Source organism: Oreochromis niloticus, linkage group LG3 (genome assembly GCF_001858045.2).
Source record: "Oreochromis niloticus isolate F11D_XX linkage group LG3, O_niloticus_UMD_NMBU, whole genome shotgun sequence".
Lineage (NCBI taxonomy): Eukaryota > Metazoa > Chordata > Actinopteri > Cichliformes > Cichlidae > Oreochromis > Oreochromis niloticus.
In genome coordinates, this window is record NC_031967.2 from 68776505 (window position 1) to 68795527 (window position 19023).

Sequence of the window (19023 nt, forward strand, 5' to 3'; positions counted from 1 at the left end):
CTACCTGGCAAACATTGTGAAACCTGTAACGTCAGGACACGACTCCGTACCTCTTACCAAATCCACCCTTGTGGTAGAGCCAGTATTCAAAACCACCAAATCCTTCTCCTCAACTACATCCTCTACCACTTTCCCATTAGTGTCATTCTGTTGCCCCCGTGCTGTGTGCGTTAAAATCCCCACACCAAACTATTTTCCCCCTCCAACCCCCTAGAAGTATTTCCAGTTCTCTCCTCTCCAACTTTTTAAACAGATTATAAAAAATTAATTACTTTGATACTTCCTGTCCTAGTCCATACATCTACAACTATCACCTCTAGCTCCACTGCAGTATCTAGCTGACTATACTTAATCCTAATAACCATTGCACATCTTCCTCCATTTTTACCCACCCTGTCCTAGTGAATACTTTAATATCCTTGAATAACAAAATCTAAACTTGGTTTAAGCCATGTTTCTTGTACACATATGATATCCGGCTTCAAATTTAGTGCACAAATAAAGCCCTTCAGTTCTTGCCCATTTGCAATAAGGCTCCTAGCGTTCCATTGAAGAATAAGCATTAAGTTATAACTTGTGGGTCTGATGTACCTTCTCCATGACTAAGATCTGAATGTATTTTATCCCAAGACAAATCCTGTCTTTTTTTTTTTTTTTGGCTTGTTCGGAACAATTAATGACATACACCAAGAACAAGACACATTTATCCATTTGGACTTCAGGAGGGTTCCTGCCTTTCTCCTCCATCCCTCTGCCATCACCAATTCCTTATTCCTCATCAGGACTTCTGCCCTTGTTATTAACTCTCTTCAAAGCTTCTGCATAAGATATCCTCTCCTCTGTTTAAATGTGTTGAACTTCTGCTGCCTGCTTCCTTACTGTGCACCACCATACGCTGCTGCATGTGGTCCCCCACAGTTGCAACACTTAACCTGACTACTGGCGCATTCACCATACAGATGTTCTCCCCCGCATCTTCCACACAGCACTCTTCCTTTACACACACTAGCTATGTGACCAAACCTCTGACATTTATAGCTACTGAATGGAGGAGGAACATAAACACGGACAGTAAAACTCATGTACCCCACCATGATTTTCTCTGGCTCAAGCAGTACTGACGGACTATCCACTTTTCTCCTTTCATCAACTTCCTCAACTCCTCTAGATTTTCCCCAACGGGAATACCTGAAATCACTCCTCTACATCCTCTTCTCTCACCAGCCACCTTCCTGTCCATAATCTCCTTCTTACAAAGTGTTTGCAACTTGAGCACTTTATTCTTTTGTTCTTTATTCTTTTTACATTTAACAAACAAACACCCGTCTCTGAGCACCTTAGCTCAACATCACCGATCCCTTTCTTTAATCCATTTGTCAGAGCAACTGGACTCACTCCTGCTATGTCATTCCCAGGTTTAAATTTCAATATTAATTTAATTTCTTCCATCAGTACTTTCTTCCTGTCATCATGCCAAGCATCTTCCTCTTCAAGTGCCCGCTTCCCTGTCGGCACAGATTTCAACTTATCCTTCCTAACCCCTGCCTTCCTACCATGTCCAACTTTATGCCAATCAACATCCATTTCCTCTCATCAGAAAACCCTCCACTACTACTTGCCATTCTGACCCCATCACAATCCAGATTGTGCGGGCCGGTGGATTGGCATAATCTGTCCAACAGTTGTTCTCCAGCAGCCTGCGTCCCGGTGTTCCTATGTTTTTTTTTTTGTAAGTCTAAAAACGTTTATAAATATGAATATTCGGCAGCCAAAATGGATTTCTATGTAAAATAATCTGTATTGTCATGTACGGTTCATCAGTGAGTGTGCATCCATATGCGCAGGCGTTGACGTACCTGGGCTGAGTGTCAGGTGTGTTTGTTCTATTGCTATGTGCTGTATTTGTTGTCACTTCTGCTGCCCTCTTGCCCAGTTCTCTGTCAGAAAACACAGTTTCGATGTCAACGAGACGTTTGCTTTGACAAATTTCCACTGGGACGGAAAGCGAAGCTGTGCGTGTGCTTTTATTTTGACAGGATCCACTACGATTCCTGTTCCAGAATACTTGTCTTGGAAAAATTCCAGCATAAGAGTAGGAGTGACAGACAGAAGTCCCGGTGGGCAAAAAATAGGAGGTATTGTTGAAACTGCTCTCTGTTTACTTACACTAAAATATCTCAGGGATTAGTTATAATATCTTTATGCTGACAAAAAGAGGAGCTTGATTGGTCCGATCCACTTAAGTCCTTTATCCATTAGTAGGCCTACACCAGGATTTCTCTGTAGCCATTCCTTCTAAATCCACAAATAGTTAAAACGTTTATACTGCCTATTTTAAAACACCAAATATACCCTAAACTATCATCCTAAACACTTTAATATCATGTCAAGTCATCGTACAACATCATCCTTAAAGATATATGGCTTACAGCTATGTGTGAACACTCCTGCATCTATTAGCCTTACCAAGACAAAAACTAATCAAGCTATCTCCATAATCAGGCACAACATAGACAGAGGTAACATGACAAAGTAGCTGAGGACATATGAATCCGTGATTCTCATGCCAGTGATTGTCTGAAAGGTGGGCTACAGAGAGAGATGTAATAATAATAATAATTATATATATAACAGAATGCTTGCTTCTAATTAGAGTTTGATCTCAGAGGACACGTTTATAGGAAAAGATACATTATTTGTAGGCTGAAATTATCATAATTATTTTTATGACCCTGAAAAATTAAATCCTTCTGTTTGGTTCTGATGACTGATAGAACACTATAATTCACATTTTAAATTAAAATAAATAAATAACATCCCAAGGATCCTAATTCAGAGGTGTTGCCATCGGGCAAAAGATGAGGTACCCCAGTGAGTCACAGAGCTAACATGGGCTACCATTCACACTTGATTGGTTGAGTGATTCAGGCTTTGGGCTGTGGGAGGAAGTCTGCGTACCTGAAGAGAACCAACACAGACACTGGCCAGATGGAGGACTCAAACCCAGGACCTTTGTTATATTTATTTAATTTTAAATCTAGTCTGCAGTTAACTTGTGAAGAAGAGAAGAAATATAAATGCAGTTAGGTCCATATGTTTTTGTAAAATGTCTCTGTACAGCACCGCAGTGGATTTTAAACATACAGAGATGCTGGGATTGAAGCTCAGACTTTCAGCTTGTCCTCTGTCCTCAGAGTGGATAAAGTAAATGGACGACTGACTGACAGCAGTTTCATTATCACTTTGTTTTGTTTTTTCTGATGACGTCTCTGAGGGCCTTACATTTAAAAATTACGGTCAATCTTTATAAAATGCAAACACACTGAATCAGCTTCAGATATTATGCTTCGTAAATGCTGAGGGAACAATCCTCACCTGGTCATGAAGCTGCTGTCTGCGCTCCTGTAAATAAAAACTACATACCTCATGGTGATGGCGATGGTGATGATGATGATGATGATGATGGTGAGATGGTCTGAGGCTCATGTCTCCAGCTGTCAATGGTTTGTCTGACGTTCAGATTCAAGCTCAGGAGAACCCAGGATTAAGATGTCAATGAAAAGATGTACTAGAAAAGCAGAGTAAAAGTACTCAGTTACAATCACTGAATATAATTACAATATGACATTTAAGATCAGTGAAATATTTTTCTCCTAATAAAATAAAAGAGAAAAACGTGATTTCATTACAAAGACTGGAGTTTTATTTAAAGAGGAATAAACAACCTGTAAACAAAAATTAAATGTTTAGTTTAGTTTCTAATATTTCCTGATGGGATCCAGTGTCACTGAAGTCAAATCCATTCATAAAAATGAGTGAAGACAGTTAAAAGGAGCAGTGAACACTGGTCTAAATTAACTTCATGTATTTATTAATGGTGTTTAAAAGATGGAATTTAATCAAATTGCTTTAGATTTATGCCCTGTGGTCACAGACATGTTACTTCCCCTTATAAGATTGGCAACCCTGTGAGGAAACGCCTGCAACTTCTTCTTTTCTGTCCCCCAGAAAAAGAAAAAAGGGGCTCCTTTAGTTTCTGTTTAAACCACAAACGGCTAAACCACAAACACTAACGGTCACTTTGTGCGGCACAAGAGTTTAAAGGCAGTTATAGTTGACTAAATTAATGAAAATGTTAAATTCCATGTTTCAAACTCTCAGCTGTGTTGATATAATGAGTGAATGATTTGATCTTTTCACTGCCTGCTGTGTTTCCTCGACTCCTGAGCAAAGATAAAGAGTCAGTTCAGACCTGCAGTTGGTCCTCGTGGTGTTTTGAACTTGAATTCAGCCTGATTTGTTTTTCATGTCTTCTCCTCCATCATCAGTTATCAGGAGAGCAGACAGTCAAAGTACAAGAATTCAAACAAACACAGAGATTCTACTTACAGAGCAGACACAGCACAGATGTTTCCTTCATCGTCCTTCTCACTCATTTGAGCTTTTTTCATTTCTGTCACTCACACCAAGTAAAGCCCGCCCTCTTCCTCTGAGCACCAGCTTTCTATTGGTTCAAACACCGATATGGGAAGTTACTTTTTTATTTGTGTAAAAATGCAAGTGATCTCTGCATTAAAAAAATTAAAAAAATCCGCTCCAAGTATAATAAATAAAACCATAATCAAAACAATCAAATGTCCTCTGCTCTCAGTGATCTGTAGTTTGGTTGATGAACAAATCCATGTCCATGTAGTTACGTCCCCCTCAGTGAGAGAGGCAGATATGAGCTGAAACACAGGAATCAAACCAGGGACGCTGCTGTTATGGAGCTGAACTGGAACCATTCAGACACTGAGGCCCTCTGAACACATTTTAATTACAGCTGTGCAGAGACACACTGATGACTGACTGGAACACTATGATTCACATTTTACATTAACACCATCCTCACACATGGTTTATATATGACCACTAGAGGGAGATGTTGGACTTTGAATACCAACACAGATACACAGATCATCAATGAAGCTTCTGTAGTTTGTTTTTTGTTTTTTAAATAAATCAATTAGATCCCAGCTACTCCTATACAGGAACTCATGAGTGATTCATTGCCTTATAGGTCAGAGACTCTACTGCTAATAATTATTTACCTAGCAGAAATAGCTAGAGACTTGTTTAAGCCGGAGGTGGGCAAACACACGTAGTTTTATATCCAAGCTTTATATCCACCAGCCACATCTGTTAATGGCAGCTCTCCTCAAATGATTTGAGTACTTGGTAAATTATAATAACAGGCTCTTGCCTACACCTGTATGTCTATACTGCCCCTTCTGGTAAAGCATTTACCCAATCATACAAAAATACATAATTAATTAATAATTGTACAATTTTTTTAATGTCAAGATTTGCTAACTTTTCTTTGTTTGAAACAACAAAAACCTGGATGTTCCAGAAGTACAACAAATGTAAAGAAAATACATTTCGACACTGACATGAATGTGAACTTGGCAGCTAAAACAAAATCATTGATCCTAATAATGTAACACACTATACTGAATCCACAGGTTGGATTACAATTGGAAGCTGAAAAAGAATTAACAACCTTCAGCATGCAAAATAAGACTAGCCAACACTGAAATATACAGAAGGAGGAGGACTCTTTAAAAAACTTTCTTTTTTCATGAATATGTTATTTGAGTGTGTTTAAAATGATCAAACTGTCCATCTGTGACTGACTGACAGACAGACCCACCGACCTTTCAGAGATTATGTTTATGCTGTGGATATGAACAGAATCTGTTCTTGCACTTTACAGGAGAACAGCATGTTTTAGTAGCACTAAAGCCTAGAAAGTCTATCATGAAATACATGGTTTATCACTTCACAGTACAAAAGAACAGCTTCAACTTGTAACTCTTTAACATTCCAATAATTTCACAATGTTCTTATTTAACATGCTTGTTTCACATGGTAGGCACAAAGATGTTAACACAGAAAAACTGTGTACAGTGTTGTGCTCAGTAACACACCTCATACTGATATTCCATGAACTGCCAGGGTTTCAACTCTGTCATTTATCTCCTACCTCTGAGAGGAGCTACTGAGCTTCCACAGATCACAGGTTGTAATAATGTCAAGTTAAATGTATAAATGTTCACATTGTTACATTCAAGGTGAGATCAAATCTGCACACACTCAAACAGCAGATCAGAAAAAAATTACAGCCACAGGAAGCAAAGACAAACATTCAAGAGTAACACGTGTAAAACTATTAATAAACAAACTGATATAAAAAGTAAATAACAAATAATCTTGACGTGTTTAAACTGAAGAGTTTCCTTCATGGAGGAACAAGTTAAGGCTTCATAGATCAGAGGAGGAAACATGTGACTCTGCAGCTCCATGTAACACATTTCTCTTTGGTTTCATAATAATATCAGATTATTCAGTCACTCAGTTCTAGCTGATAAATGGACCCTGAGCACTTTGTGTTGTGTTTGTGTTGTCAGTCAGTGTCTGTAATTATTGTGTAACATCTAAACATGAGGATCAGTCTGTGAGTCTGACCTTACAAACAGCTGAACCTGAAGATGGAACAAACTCACTGATTCTGATATTGAGACAGAGACGACGCTGAACTCATCACTGTGAACAAACTTATTTCTGTTGACATCAGAGACAAAGAAGATGTTTGTGACATAAAATGGTTTTTGTTGTTGAATATCACTGTTCTTATTCTGAGATTTGTAACTTTTCTTTGTTTGAATTATGAAGTCTTGAATGTTCCACATGTAACAATAACACTACTGACAGTCTGGATCAACAGTTCAGCTGTAAAAAACAAACAAACTCTGAGACGTTTCAAACAGGCTGCAGTTCAGCAGGAGGCTGGTACGGATCCCGACTCTTTGTTTTCTCACGTTTTCTGTAGATCAAAAATCCAACAACAGCAGCAACAAGAAGAACAGAAGAAACTGACAGACCAACAATCAGTCCAACAGATCCATCCTCTGTGTCTCCTCCTGTCTGACCTGCAAGTGAGAAACAGGTGTGAGGTGTCAGCTGTCAGGTAGGTGATGAGTGAAGAACAGAACAGAATCCATTTCCTCTTCAAACTGCTGTCAGACATTATCTACTGCACTCTGATCACATCACTCAGACCAGCTGCTTTCTACAAAGTCTCATCAACAACATCTTTAGAAACAAACATCAACAACCAGGAAGCAGCTTCACCTCTGATCACACACACACTCAACTCTACTCACTCACCTGGAACAATCAAGATGACAGTGTTGATGCTCTCCCATAATTTTGTCACTCCGTTGAATATTTTACAATTGTATGATCCATCATCAGCAGTCGTCACATTTTTCAGAATCAAAGACACTTCTCCATCCTTCATCTGTCTGTCCTGCAGGTCCACCCGGTTCTTAAAAGATGGATGCTGGTTTTCTGGATCCAGCTGCTCGTCCCGGTACAAAAGCACATAATTATCTCCCAGGTCAGTTCTGCTCCACTTCACAGCTCTGATGGTTTTGTCTGATGGAACTCGACAAGTCAGAGTGACGTTCTTCTGTCCAGACTCAGCTGTGATGGTTGTCTGTTCTGAAAGAGGAAACAACACACAGCAAAGAGGTTAAAGTACAACTGTTCACTTCTACAGCAGCCAATCAGAGAGAGGATCAGAGACCAGAGAGCTCTGCTGACACAGAGGACAGAAAAAAAAAAAAAACCTTCTTGAACTTTATTTTGGACAAAGTCACCAAACCTTTGATGCAGTTTATCAGGTTTGACTCCTGTTTGTATGTAATCAGTGTTTATGTCCTTGTGTCTTATGAAAGTACCGAAAGAGTTCTGGGTCTCCCTGCTGAATAAGACAGCAAGCATATAGATAGTGAAGGTGTGGAAAAGGATAAAATACAGAGCAAGACTAAGGCGAGATATCATTTATCAATTATCTGAATCTTCAGCCTGCTCCCGCAGATACTCCAAAGACAGCGAGAGCAGTGGTTCAGGTCACACACAGAGAGCAAAGAGGAGGCGGATTTAAAAGTGAGCGTGTTGAGGGAAAGTGAAAATATGAGCAAAACTGGAAAAATAACCAGCATATTGAATTTCAACAAGACTGCAAAGCTGAGTGAATAATTTTACTATTGAGAAGCACTTTTGTGTACTTCTGGTCTTTAAATGTGCTATATAAATAAAGTTTTGATTGATTGATTGATAATTTATCTAATACGAACCTGGCTAAAATTATTCCCATTGTAATTTCCTTAATACATCTCAATAAGATCAAATCTCACTCAAATAGAGCAGCAAACACACGTGAGAGCTGACTCTTAGTCAGCCAAGTTTGACAGGCTGGGAGCTGAAGACTGAGTCTCTGCTGTGGGGCAGAGAGAACTGCACCTGTGGCTCCAGTGGAGGTGGTTATTCTGTGTTATTATTTTTTATTAAATTTATTTGTTTTATTTATTTGTATTTTATTCGGATGCTCAGCACTTCTGTCAGAGGTTAAAGATCTCTGACATGATTGTTTCTGCACACAGAATCCATCTAAATGAAGATCAGAATATATGAAGATAATTGAACATCATATTTCTCCTCACTTTGCTCCTGTTTGTTGCTGTGCTGCGGTTTTATGATGATGTCATTTCAGAGCTGTACGTTTCTTCCTCTTTAAAGGAAACTTTTACCGTTTTGGCTCCATCGGGATTCGGGATCAGGTGCGACATAGTGGGCGGAGTTTACAGTCAGCATGTCAACTGTTGAGTTTGTAAACTGGTTTGATTTGTTTCCACACAGAGAAAATACGTCACTACAAACCACGTGAGAACGCTGAGCCCGCTCATTGGTCAGATGTCACGGAAGGTAAAGTGTGCTGTTAGTGAAAACAGAAAGTCGTTTCAGGGCAGGTTACTGACCCTCACAGACCTTTGCATATCTGCACTTCCTTCCTGTATTGAGAATATAAAGCACACATAGCTACGGGACGTTTTGAACCCAAACCTGTAACGCGCCCGTGCAGGTGTTTGGGATCACGTTCACACCATAAACGAACCACATCGAGACCGCCTCCTCCTGAGGGTCTCGGTGCGGTTGTTGCGGTCCACACCTGAGTGTGATACTGTGTTCACACCTGCACAAACCAACCGAACCAAACAGGAAAAGAAGAGTTTGATTTCAGTAAAGAGTAAAAACTCTAATTCAGGTACACACCTTGCCTTAGTGCCGTTAGCAGGCAGGGTAACAGGGGCTTTTCGTTTACCTGACCTCACCCCTGCCTCGTAGCTCAGGTGTCCTGAGACAGCTTACACAACCTGCGTATACGTTTTTTAATCTATCCTTCTGATAATTAAAAAGCATTTTTCGGTCACTACACGGACATAAGGCACAGCCTAGGGGAGATTCAACATTTTTACATTAAAAGAGAGCGTGATGTTTCAGGGCCTTGTTCGTGAAGTTGAAACAGGAAGTAGTACCTGAAGGAGAGCTCACCTGAAGAGGCCAAATCCACGACACAGACAAACAGCAGAGCCACGCAGAGACCGGCTGATGTTAACGGAGTCATTGTAGTGTCACTCGGTACGTCCAAAATATCCCGGGAAAACACGACCTGTTTGATCCTCTATAGCGCAGGTACAAACGGCGGAAAACTGACTGACACTCATCGATCTACTTTCTGTTTAATCCATGACGTCACTCCACGTCACTCGTTGGCGCGTTGCAGAGAAAAATTAAATTTCTTCTGGTTCTTGTCACAGGTCTGTGCTGTGAGGCAGCATTTTGAGGTATTCACATAACTTCGGGGTTAACATTGGGTTTTATGTACTACAAATGTGTTTCACTTCTTACCTGGGTACATTACCATGGTAACTCATGCTATGGAGGTATGCAGTCACCTCCCACTGACGATGAGATCACCAGAAAATAGCATTACCAGGTAAGACTCCTCTGCAGAGAGAACAGGAGGATCTAATGTCTCTGTGTTTCTCTGCTGAGCATCAGTAATGAATCGAGACACAACTTAAAATAAAAACTAAAACTGTCAGGAGCAGTTTCTGTTCAGTGTTTCAGGTTAAAATCGTCTTTAAGCGTTTTCACTGACTGTTTGATTCACAGCATGTTTTCAGTGTGGTTTAGATTTTCTGATTTTCTAATGAATAAAAACACTGAATGAAGCACAAACTGAGCCCGTTTGTAACAGGAATGTTCATGTGTTCATTTGGTGATTTAGAAAAAATATAAAATATCATCGTCCTTCATTCTACTATGATGAGTCTTTGAATCTCCTGGAAACACAAAAAAAACGTGCTCAACCTGGTGAGACTGCAAACTCATGTTTTAGGTTTGACAGCATTTCTGGTAGATGATGGTTTGAGCATGAAATAAGGCTGCAGATCGGGGAAGGCCTTAGAAGTGGGCTGCTGGCTGCTCCCAGGCAGGGCAGATCCTCATGTACTAAGGAGAAGTGGATGAACTGAGGAAGGGACACGTAAACAAGAACGAACAGCTTGTAGTGGCAGGGTTCATATATAGAGACAGGGAACCACAAGTGAGCCGAATGAGTGGGGGTGCTCTTTGATTCAAGTGGGTGCAGCAAATACACAGAATGAAAGATTTTCACATTTCAAACTGGGCTTAATCAAATACTTTTGTTATAAAGCTACAAAAACAACAAAATTATTTTTATTCTTTTAAAGCTGAATCATGTGTGTGAACCTGTGTCTGGTTACATAAACTCAGAACAGAGCTATTCCTCAAACATGGCCGTCATCACTGCGCTCATGTAACTAAAAACTACAAACCTGATAGTGATGATGGTCCGAGGCTCGTGTCTCCACAGGCCACTGATTTGTCAGATGTTCAGGTTCAAGCTCAGCTAAATATAGCATTAAGGTGTCAGTGAGTAGAAATACTACAAAAGCAGAGTAAACATAGACAGTTACAATCTGACAGATGGAAATGTTGGTGTCACATAAATATGATTATAAAGTTAAAAAAAAACAAAAAACACTGGAGTGAGTTCACTGAATGTATTTATTAATCATATTTAATTAACCCTTTAAGACCGACCATAGAACCAAGTCCACCAGAGCTTACTTTATAGCTAGCTTACGTGGTTCCAGTTCTACGGGGATTTAAAAATAGTTACGCAAAATGGAGCGTGCCCACTCCGACCGGCTTTAAAGGGTTAAACAGCTTTAGATTCATGGCCTGTTTATGGAGGTTTTAGACATTTAACTTCCTCTTTTTTTTTTAGCAGCCCTCTGATGAAACACCTGCAACTTTCTTCCCCCAGACACAGAAAAATGGAGTTTCTTTAGTTTCTGTTTAAACCACAAACAGCTCAGAGTAACGGTCATTATGTGCAGAGTGAAGCTTTAAAGAGACACATTTCATGTTTCAAACTCACATATATGTATGACAGCAAGTGCAATTTTCCCAATGTAACAAAGTATTTGTATAGTACTTATTCTATTGTCTATAGTATTCTATTCTGCATAGTATGTTATTCTGTTTATCCTAATCTATTTTATAGTTTGTTTCTATTGTTTTTACTGCTCTTGTACTTGAATTCAGCCTGATTTGTTTTTCATGTCTTCTCCTCCATCATCAGTTATCAGGAGAGCAGACAGTCAAAGTACAAGAATTCAAACAAACACAGAGATTCTACTTACAGAGCAGACACAGCACAGATGTTTCCTTCATCGTCCTTCTCACTCATTTGAGCTTTTTTTCATTTCTGTCACTGACACCAAGTAAAGCCCGCCCTCTTCCTCTGAGCACATATTCTTTCTCCATTCATACAAACAGTGGCTGATCACTAACTTCATTAAGATTCATGTGATGAAGCTATTCTAATATGGGTTAGAATATTAGAATAGCTATGAGCACACCGACACTATTTTCTCCCTATTTTGCCTCCAATCAGTTACATATTCTTTAAAATGTGATCTTGAGCAACGGTTCTCCAGGATGAAGGTTTGTCTCTGGACTTTGGCTCCTTCCCACACATTTTAACACAGTCCTAGTACCTGATCCATGAATCATTCAGGCATAAAAATTCAAATTGAAAACAATTTTTCAATTAAGCAAATGACCAACGTTAAACTGTAACTTTAGAGACTTTATTACAAGAAATCTGTCCCAACAACACATTTGTTTCCATTTCTTTAGTTAGATTTGGGAAACCTGCCAAAGATAACACAGTGTGACAGACAGAATAACAGAACTGCCCCAACTATCTGATTCTTTAACGGATATCTTAAAAGTTGGAGTATCTCAGTACAGTGTGCAGTGGGTCCTTAAAAATCTGATTAAACTGGACACGTGAATGAGGAAAGAAGAAGTATCAGGGCTAAAAAACAAAACAAAACAACTATCTGCAGCAGATAAACAGTCTGTGAAAGTCATGTCCTGAAGAAACAGGACCTGAGAGATGCATCTGGGCCTTCAGTTGATTCATCTACTGTTCACTGAAGTCTCATCAGTGAACAGTTTCATGTTGTGGAGTTTCATTTCAGTCGCTGTTGATGATCTAGTTAAAACTGATGAGTCCCCCATGCAGTACCTCCTGTAAACACACTATTAATGTTGTTAAAGCATATTTGGATGGAACAGCACACAGTTGACTATCAGTCATGGACAGTTGTTACAGTAAGAAGCTACTTTGTATTTAAAGAGATGGAAAAGCATTGGATCAGCTCCTCATCGCCCTCTGCTGGTTACTTTATGAGTTGAGCCGTTTCATATAAAGTGATGCAAAGAAGTGTGACTCTCCAGTAAAGCACGATGAGAGTTGTTATCCACACATGGAGAAAACGTGGAACAGTGGTGAAGCTTTGTGGTTAGGAAAGTGTAGTGAAACAAGCCGTTGATGCTTGAGAATCTTCCAGTGTGACTGAACTCAGTTCTTCAAAGATCAGCATGACATTGATCAGTGCAGGTTATCACAAATACTTGACGGTTGTTCTTGCTGCCAACAAACTGGCACAACCAGTTACTCAGTTCAGGAGGTATTTACTGTTTCCCAGCACTACATTTATATACAGCATGTTGGTGCACAACAATCTGGCACAGGAAGCAGAATATTCTCAGTCTGCAGGTCTCATGTAACAGCTGCACTCTGCAGAAAAACTGAGACAATCACTGCTCTGTGCTCCCATTGGTCAACTGCACATGACTGAGGGAAGCATAATAAAAAAAAACAAGTACAATAATAATAATAAAAGAACAAAAACATGTCGGTGCTTGTTTTGAGACGTGAGGAATTCCCATTTTTCCTCCTATGCATATGTGACTATGTGTTCCTCTGGTAACAGTTTTTGACTTAAAGAAATTTGATCAATTTAAAGAGAGAAACTCAGGCAGCAACTGTGAACTTTCAGTATCACAGGCATTAATAACACCTCCCAACACTTCGAGAGGCCACATCGTAGCTTCTATATACAAGTTTACAGCAGACGTATAAATTAAGCAGTAGCTTGGTTAAATTTTGATCAAATGACATAGTAAGTATGAGGTCTTTTTTTTTTTAAATAAGGCAGTGCCTCTCAGCTCTCCTCCTCAGAATTTTTGTCTACTGGCTTTAATATGTTTAAAGCCAGTAGACAAAAATTAGGGAGGGATATTTTTTCCTTCGTACTATGAATATTTTTAAGGTTACAGGCCCCAAGGGTTTTTAAACCATCGTTGTTATTGAAAAATATTTAATGTGTTACTGTAGGCGTTTTCAACAAACATCAGTTTTTAAACTGCGTTTTCATTTTAGGGTTTTTTAAACCTTGTGATGGTCGTCAGGAGACTTATAGTGCCTAAGTCTGAATCTCAGCATCATTAGTGCAGTAAATGCAAAGAAAGATCCCAAAACAACACAAAAGAAAACCTGAAACAATCCCACCAATAAATGACAGACCGATTTTAAGTCCAACAGGGATATCCTTTATCCCTCCATCCTCCGTGTCTCCCTGGTGACCTGCAGGAGAGAAACAGGAGGGTGTCAGCATTCATGATGAGTGAAGAACAGAAGAGCAGCTTCACCTCTGCTCACTCACCTGGAGGAAGAACACTCATGTTGACGGTTCCCATGATCTCCAATGATGCTGATTCTCCCACAATGACACGACACTCGTATGTTCCAGCATCATTAATCGTCACATCCTTCAGAATCAAAGACACGTCTCCATCCTTCATCTGTCTGTCCTGCAGATCCACCCGGTTCTTAAAAGATGGATGCTGGCTTGTTTGATCAAACAGCTCATCTCGGTACAAAAGCACATATTTATCTCCCAGGTCAGCTCTGCTCCACTTCACAGCTCTGATGGTTTTGCCTTGTGGAGCTCGACATGTCAGAGTGACGTTCTTCTGTCCAGACTCAGGTGTGATGGTTTTCTGGTCTGAAAGAGGAAACAACACACAGCAAAAAGGTTAAAGTACAACTGTTCACTTCTACAGCAGCCAATCAGAGAGAGGATCAGACACCAGTGAGCTCTGCTGACACAGAGGACAGAGAAAAAAAAAACAAAAAACAAAAACTTCTTGGAAGTTATTTTGGGCAAAAGTCACCAAACCTTTGATGCAGTTTATCAGGTTTGACTCCTGTTTGTATGTAATCACTGTTTATGTCCTTGTGTCTTATGAAAGTACCGAAAGAGTCATGGATCTCCCAGCTGAATAAGACAGCAAGCATATAGGTAGTGAAGGTGTGGAGAAGGGAAAATACAGAGCAAGACTAAGGTGAGATATCATTTATCAATTATTAATTTCCTGTTGGTATGTGGAAGCTGAATCTTCATCCTGCTCCTGCAGATACTCCAAAGACAGCGAGAGCAGTGATTCAGGTCAGACACACAGAGAGCAAAGAGGAGCGAGATTTAAAACTGAGTGTGTTGGGAAAGAAGAAACAAGAAAAAACTGGAAAAACAAGCTGTGCTGAATTTCAAAGATACAGGACATTAGAAAGCTGAGTGCAGAATTTATAAAATGAGGATCTGCTAAAATGATTATTTTCAGCCTTTTCCACTGTGGAGGACAAACACACAGGCCTGTGTTCTCACAGGTTGTACTAAATGTATAAAAAAAAAATACTGAATAAAACGTTTAACTAAAAATAAAATTTATAGTTCAGTGTTGAATATTAAATAAAATATAGTATATAAAAGTGTATTTGAATGGTGAGATGCACCACAGAGTCTGAGAGGCTAACTGTGTCCCACAGGCCTGAATGTGAGCTTGAAGCCATTATTGTTGTTATAATGTTTTCATCAGATCACAAACAATATTTACTTCAGCAGGATTTTTATATTTGAATTTTTATCATTTGTCCCAAAGATGTTTAAATGGAAGCCAAAAATATCCAAAAGTTTATTTTACTTTCAGTTTGTTGATCCTGTTTGGACACAAACATCTGTACTTGGTGAGTTTGTCTACATGAGTGAGGTGACCTTTAAGTCTCTCCAGCCATAATCAGAACTGTCTGAATTCTCTAAATAGTAAAAAAGGAGCTTCGAGCTTTATTATGTCCTTTAGCAGAGAAGACAAAGTTTTAATTATGTGTTATTATTTTAATTGAGGTGTTTCTTTTATTTATTTATATTTTACTCTGATGTATTTGATCCTGTGTTCAGCACTTCTGTGAGATGTTTAAGTCCTTCGTAAATAAAGTTGGGTTCATGATGACTGAACATCATATTTCCCATCACATTCCTCCTGTTTGTTGCTGTGCTGCAGTTTTTACGATGATGTCATACGTTTCTTCCTCTTTAAAATCACGACCTTTACAATGAAGGGAAACTTTCACTGTTTCTGCTCCATCAGGATCAGGTGGAACACGGTGGGCGGAGTCTACAGTCAGCAGGTCAGCTGTTGAGTTTGTAAACTGGTTTGATTTGTTTTCATACAGAGAAAAGGCGTCGCTACAAACCACGTGAGAACGCTCAGTCCGCTCATTGGTCAGACTCACAGAAGTAGTAAAGAGTGCCGTGTGAGAAAACCGCAAGTCGTTTCAGGGCTGGTTGCTGACCCACACAGACATTTGCACATCTGTACTTCCTTCCTGTATTGAGAATATAAAGCACACATAACTACGGGACGTTTTTAACCCAAACTTGTAACGCGCCCCTGGCAGCTGGTTGGGATCACGTTCACACCATAAACAAACCGCACCGAGACCGCCGCCTGCAGAGGGTCTCGGTGGGGTTGTTGCGGTCCACACACGAGTGTGATTACTGTGTTCACACCTGCACAAACCAACCGAACCAAACAGGAAAACAAGCCTGAACACCCCAAGCCACACCCACATGATTTATAAATCTGTCACATTCTCTGATCTGCTCCTCATAAAGTCTCCTGCACATCCCCAAAGGTTGATTCTGTTCACCTGGATGTAGCGTTTTCAGTGGGAGAAACATTTCGTCACTCATCCAAGTGACTTCTTCAGTCTCGACTGGCTGCAGGTTTCCCCAATCTTATAAACAGGACGTTTGCATAGTGCCTGAAACCAGCCCACTGAAGGAACAATGGGCTGTGAGGTCAGTTCCTTCATCATTAATGTGCAAGATCCCCTGCACACCTTTCCTTTACCTTGTGACGTCATTTATGGTGGTCTGGATGAAGTGACAGGAAAGGAGGGCAGAGGGGCTTTTTGTTTACCAGACCGAACCCCTCCCTCGTAGCTCAGGTGTCCTGAGACAGCTTCCACAAGCTGCGTATACTCTTTTTAAAATAAATCTATCCTTCTAAAAATAAAACAGTATATTTCGGTCTAACCGTTTTAGTCCACCACGAGGACATAATACACAGGCTGGGTCTCGGGGGGATCTGACAGTTTCACAGTAAAGGAGAGCGATGTTCATGAAGAAAAAGGAAGTAGTACCTGAATTAGCGCTCACCTGAGGAAGCCAAATCCACGACACAGACGAACAGCAGAGCCACGCAGAGACACGCTGATGTTAACAGAGTCATTCTAGTTTAACTCGGTATACGTCTAAAATATACCGGGAAAACACGACCTGTGGATCCTTTTTGGTGCAGGTATAAACAGAGGGAAACTAATTAACGCCCACCCACTAATCTGTGTGCTTTTGAGCTGTTTAACGCCGCATCACAGTGACGTCACTGCCGAGGCGCGAGGAAATGTTTTCAGCGCGAATTAGATTCTTGAACTTTTAAAACGGCAGCTTAAAATCCATCTGAATGAAGCACAAACTGAGTGTCTTTATAACAGGAGTGTTCATGTGTTCATTCGGTAATTTAGAAAAAATATAAAATATCGTCTACTCTGAGTCTTTAAATCTGCTGGAAACACAACACACAGAGAAAACCTGCTCAGCCTGCTGAGAGCACGCCCTCGTTTTAGGTTTGACAGCATTTCTACTCGATGATGACTTCAGCATGAACTGAGGCTGCAGTTCGGGGAAGGCCTCAGAGGGTGGCTGCCCCCTGGCCGGGCAGATCCTCGTGTTCATATGAGGAGTGAATGAATTAAGGGAGGGGCACGAAAACAAGAAGAAACAGCGTGTAGTGGCGGGGGTCGTATATAGAGAGGGAGTGAGCCGAATAATGGGCACACCATGCAAGCAGTCAGATACGAAGACAGACATCATACCCAGGGCGATTTTAGGCCATTTTTGATTTGCTCTCCTGACATTTAGACTGTAGTATTGATATTTTAACCTAAAATCGCCTAAAAAATGAATTAAAGCACCCCCAAATATTTCTTGGTTTTTTTGAAAATATTTGCTGTTTGTGTGACACACTACTAAAATATAAAAAGCATACAGTACATAGGTTGAGACGTAACATTTTAACAATAAAAGTATAGATCCCTCCCCCTCCCAAAATGGTTTGTTCCAGCTCCCCTACTCTGGCTCTAGTGCCGTGTCTGCCACAGCGATGGTGGCTGAGACGCAACAGAGCGCAGGTGTGGGTGCCTGGCTAAAAACAGGACATGTTAGCTGCATTTAACCTTAATTCAGTTACTCTTTATATAGTTAGGTAGGAATCAGACCATGTTTCTTTTTTAGTTGAAAAACATTACAGGTAACCTGCAGTGTGGGAAACACTGTTTGCTACCCTACAATCCGTCCTGCTCTGTAGTAAAATCAATGACATTTGACCGTCCTGTTGCTCCCACTGAAATGTATACAGCCTATTTAGAATCTAAAACTTAAAATTGTCCGACATAGCATAATATTATTGCGGCAATAATGGGTCCTTACAAATCTGATTAAACTGCACAAGTGCAAAACAAAAGAAGAAGTATCAGGCCTGAATAAACAGGAAAACATCCAGCACAGAGCTCACACAGGACCTGAGAGATGCATCTGGGCCTTCAGTCGATTCATCTACTGTTCACTGAAGTCTCATCAGAAATGGTCACAGTCGAAAGTGTCATGTTTTGGAGCTTCATTCTGTAAACACACTGTCAGTGCTGTAAAAGCATATTTTGACAGGGAAACACATATTTGACTATCAGTCATGGACAGTTGTTACACAGTAGTGAGAAGTTACTTTGTATTTGAAGAAATGGCAAAGCATTGCATAGATGAGTTTGCACCAGCTTGACCTTTTAACCAGGAGCACAGCTCATCATCGCCCTCTGCTGGTTACTTTATGAGATATGCCGTTTCATAGAAAGTGCTGTGAAGAAGTATCAGCCTCCTCTCTGATTTCTTACTTACTTGCATATTTGTCACACTTCATCTTCTCATAACATCAAACATTAATTTCGGATATTATTATTATTATTATTATTATTGTTGTTGTTGTTGTTGTTGTTGTTGTTGTTGTTGTTGTTGTTATTATTATTATTATTATTATTATTTTAACTGCCTTTATTGGATGCCAACAGTAAAAAAAAAAACATGAATCTGACAGACGTGCTGAATCAAAAATCACTGAAGTAGAATGTGTCTGACAAAGTGGCACAGTGGTCTTCATGGTCAGGAAAGTGTAGTGAAACAGGCCTCCAAAGATCAGCATTGATGATGAAAAAACTCAGTTTTTTTTAAAAAATTCAGATTTATGAAGAAATTTTAATTAAAAAATTATTAATTCAGTTCTTCATAAATCTGAATTAAT

The 19023-nt window shown here is 39.9% G+C and overlaps 3 protein-coding genes across 5 annotated transcripts in view; all 3 read right to left on the reverse strand.

The window, feature by feature from the left end:
• LOC109201241 (signal-regulatory protein beta-2) overlaps positions 1-19023 on the reverse strand; it is a 58977-nt gene that overhangs the window by 17370 nt on the left and 22584 nt on the right. The gene's annotated exons all lie outside the window — the stretch shown is intronic.
• Positions 5313-9932, reverse strand: LOC102075924 (selection and upkeep of intraepithelial T-cells protein 7). The gene is made up of 3 exons (XM_005464095.4): positions 9439-9932; positions 7210-7545; positions 5313-6971 (listed from the first exon to the last, which is right to left on the reverse strand). Exons 1-3 carry the CDS (start codon positions 9509-9511, stop codon positions 6802-6804), a joined length of 579 nt encoding a protein of 192 aa, XP_005464152.1. The 5' UTR covers positions 9512-9932; the 3' UTR covers positions 5313-6801.
• LOC109201242 (programmed cell death 1 ligand 1) lies at positions 12050-17040 on the reverse strand. 3 transcript variants are annotated; one of them, XM_019356854.2, is made up of 4 exons: positions 16833-17040; positions 13998-14339; positions 13859-13918; positions 12050-12528 (listed from the first exon to the last, which is right to left on the reverse strand). In XM_019356854.2, exons 1-4 carry the CDS (start codon positions 16903-16905, stop codon positions 12482-12484), a joined length of 522 nt encoding a protein of 173 aa, XP_019212399.1. In that variant the 5' UTR covers positions 16906-17040; the 3' UTR covers positions 12050-12481. The 3 variants fall into 3 exon arrangements, 2 of the variants coding, with proteins under 2 accessions (XP_019212399.1, XP_019212398.1); XR_002061264.2 differs by having other exon boundaries at positions 12056-13918; positions 16817-17038; XM_019356853.2 differs by having other exon boundaries at positions 12056-13918; positions 16833-17038.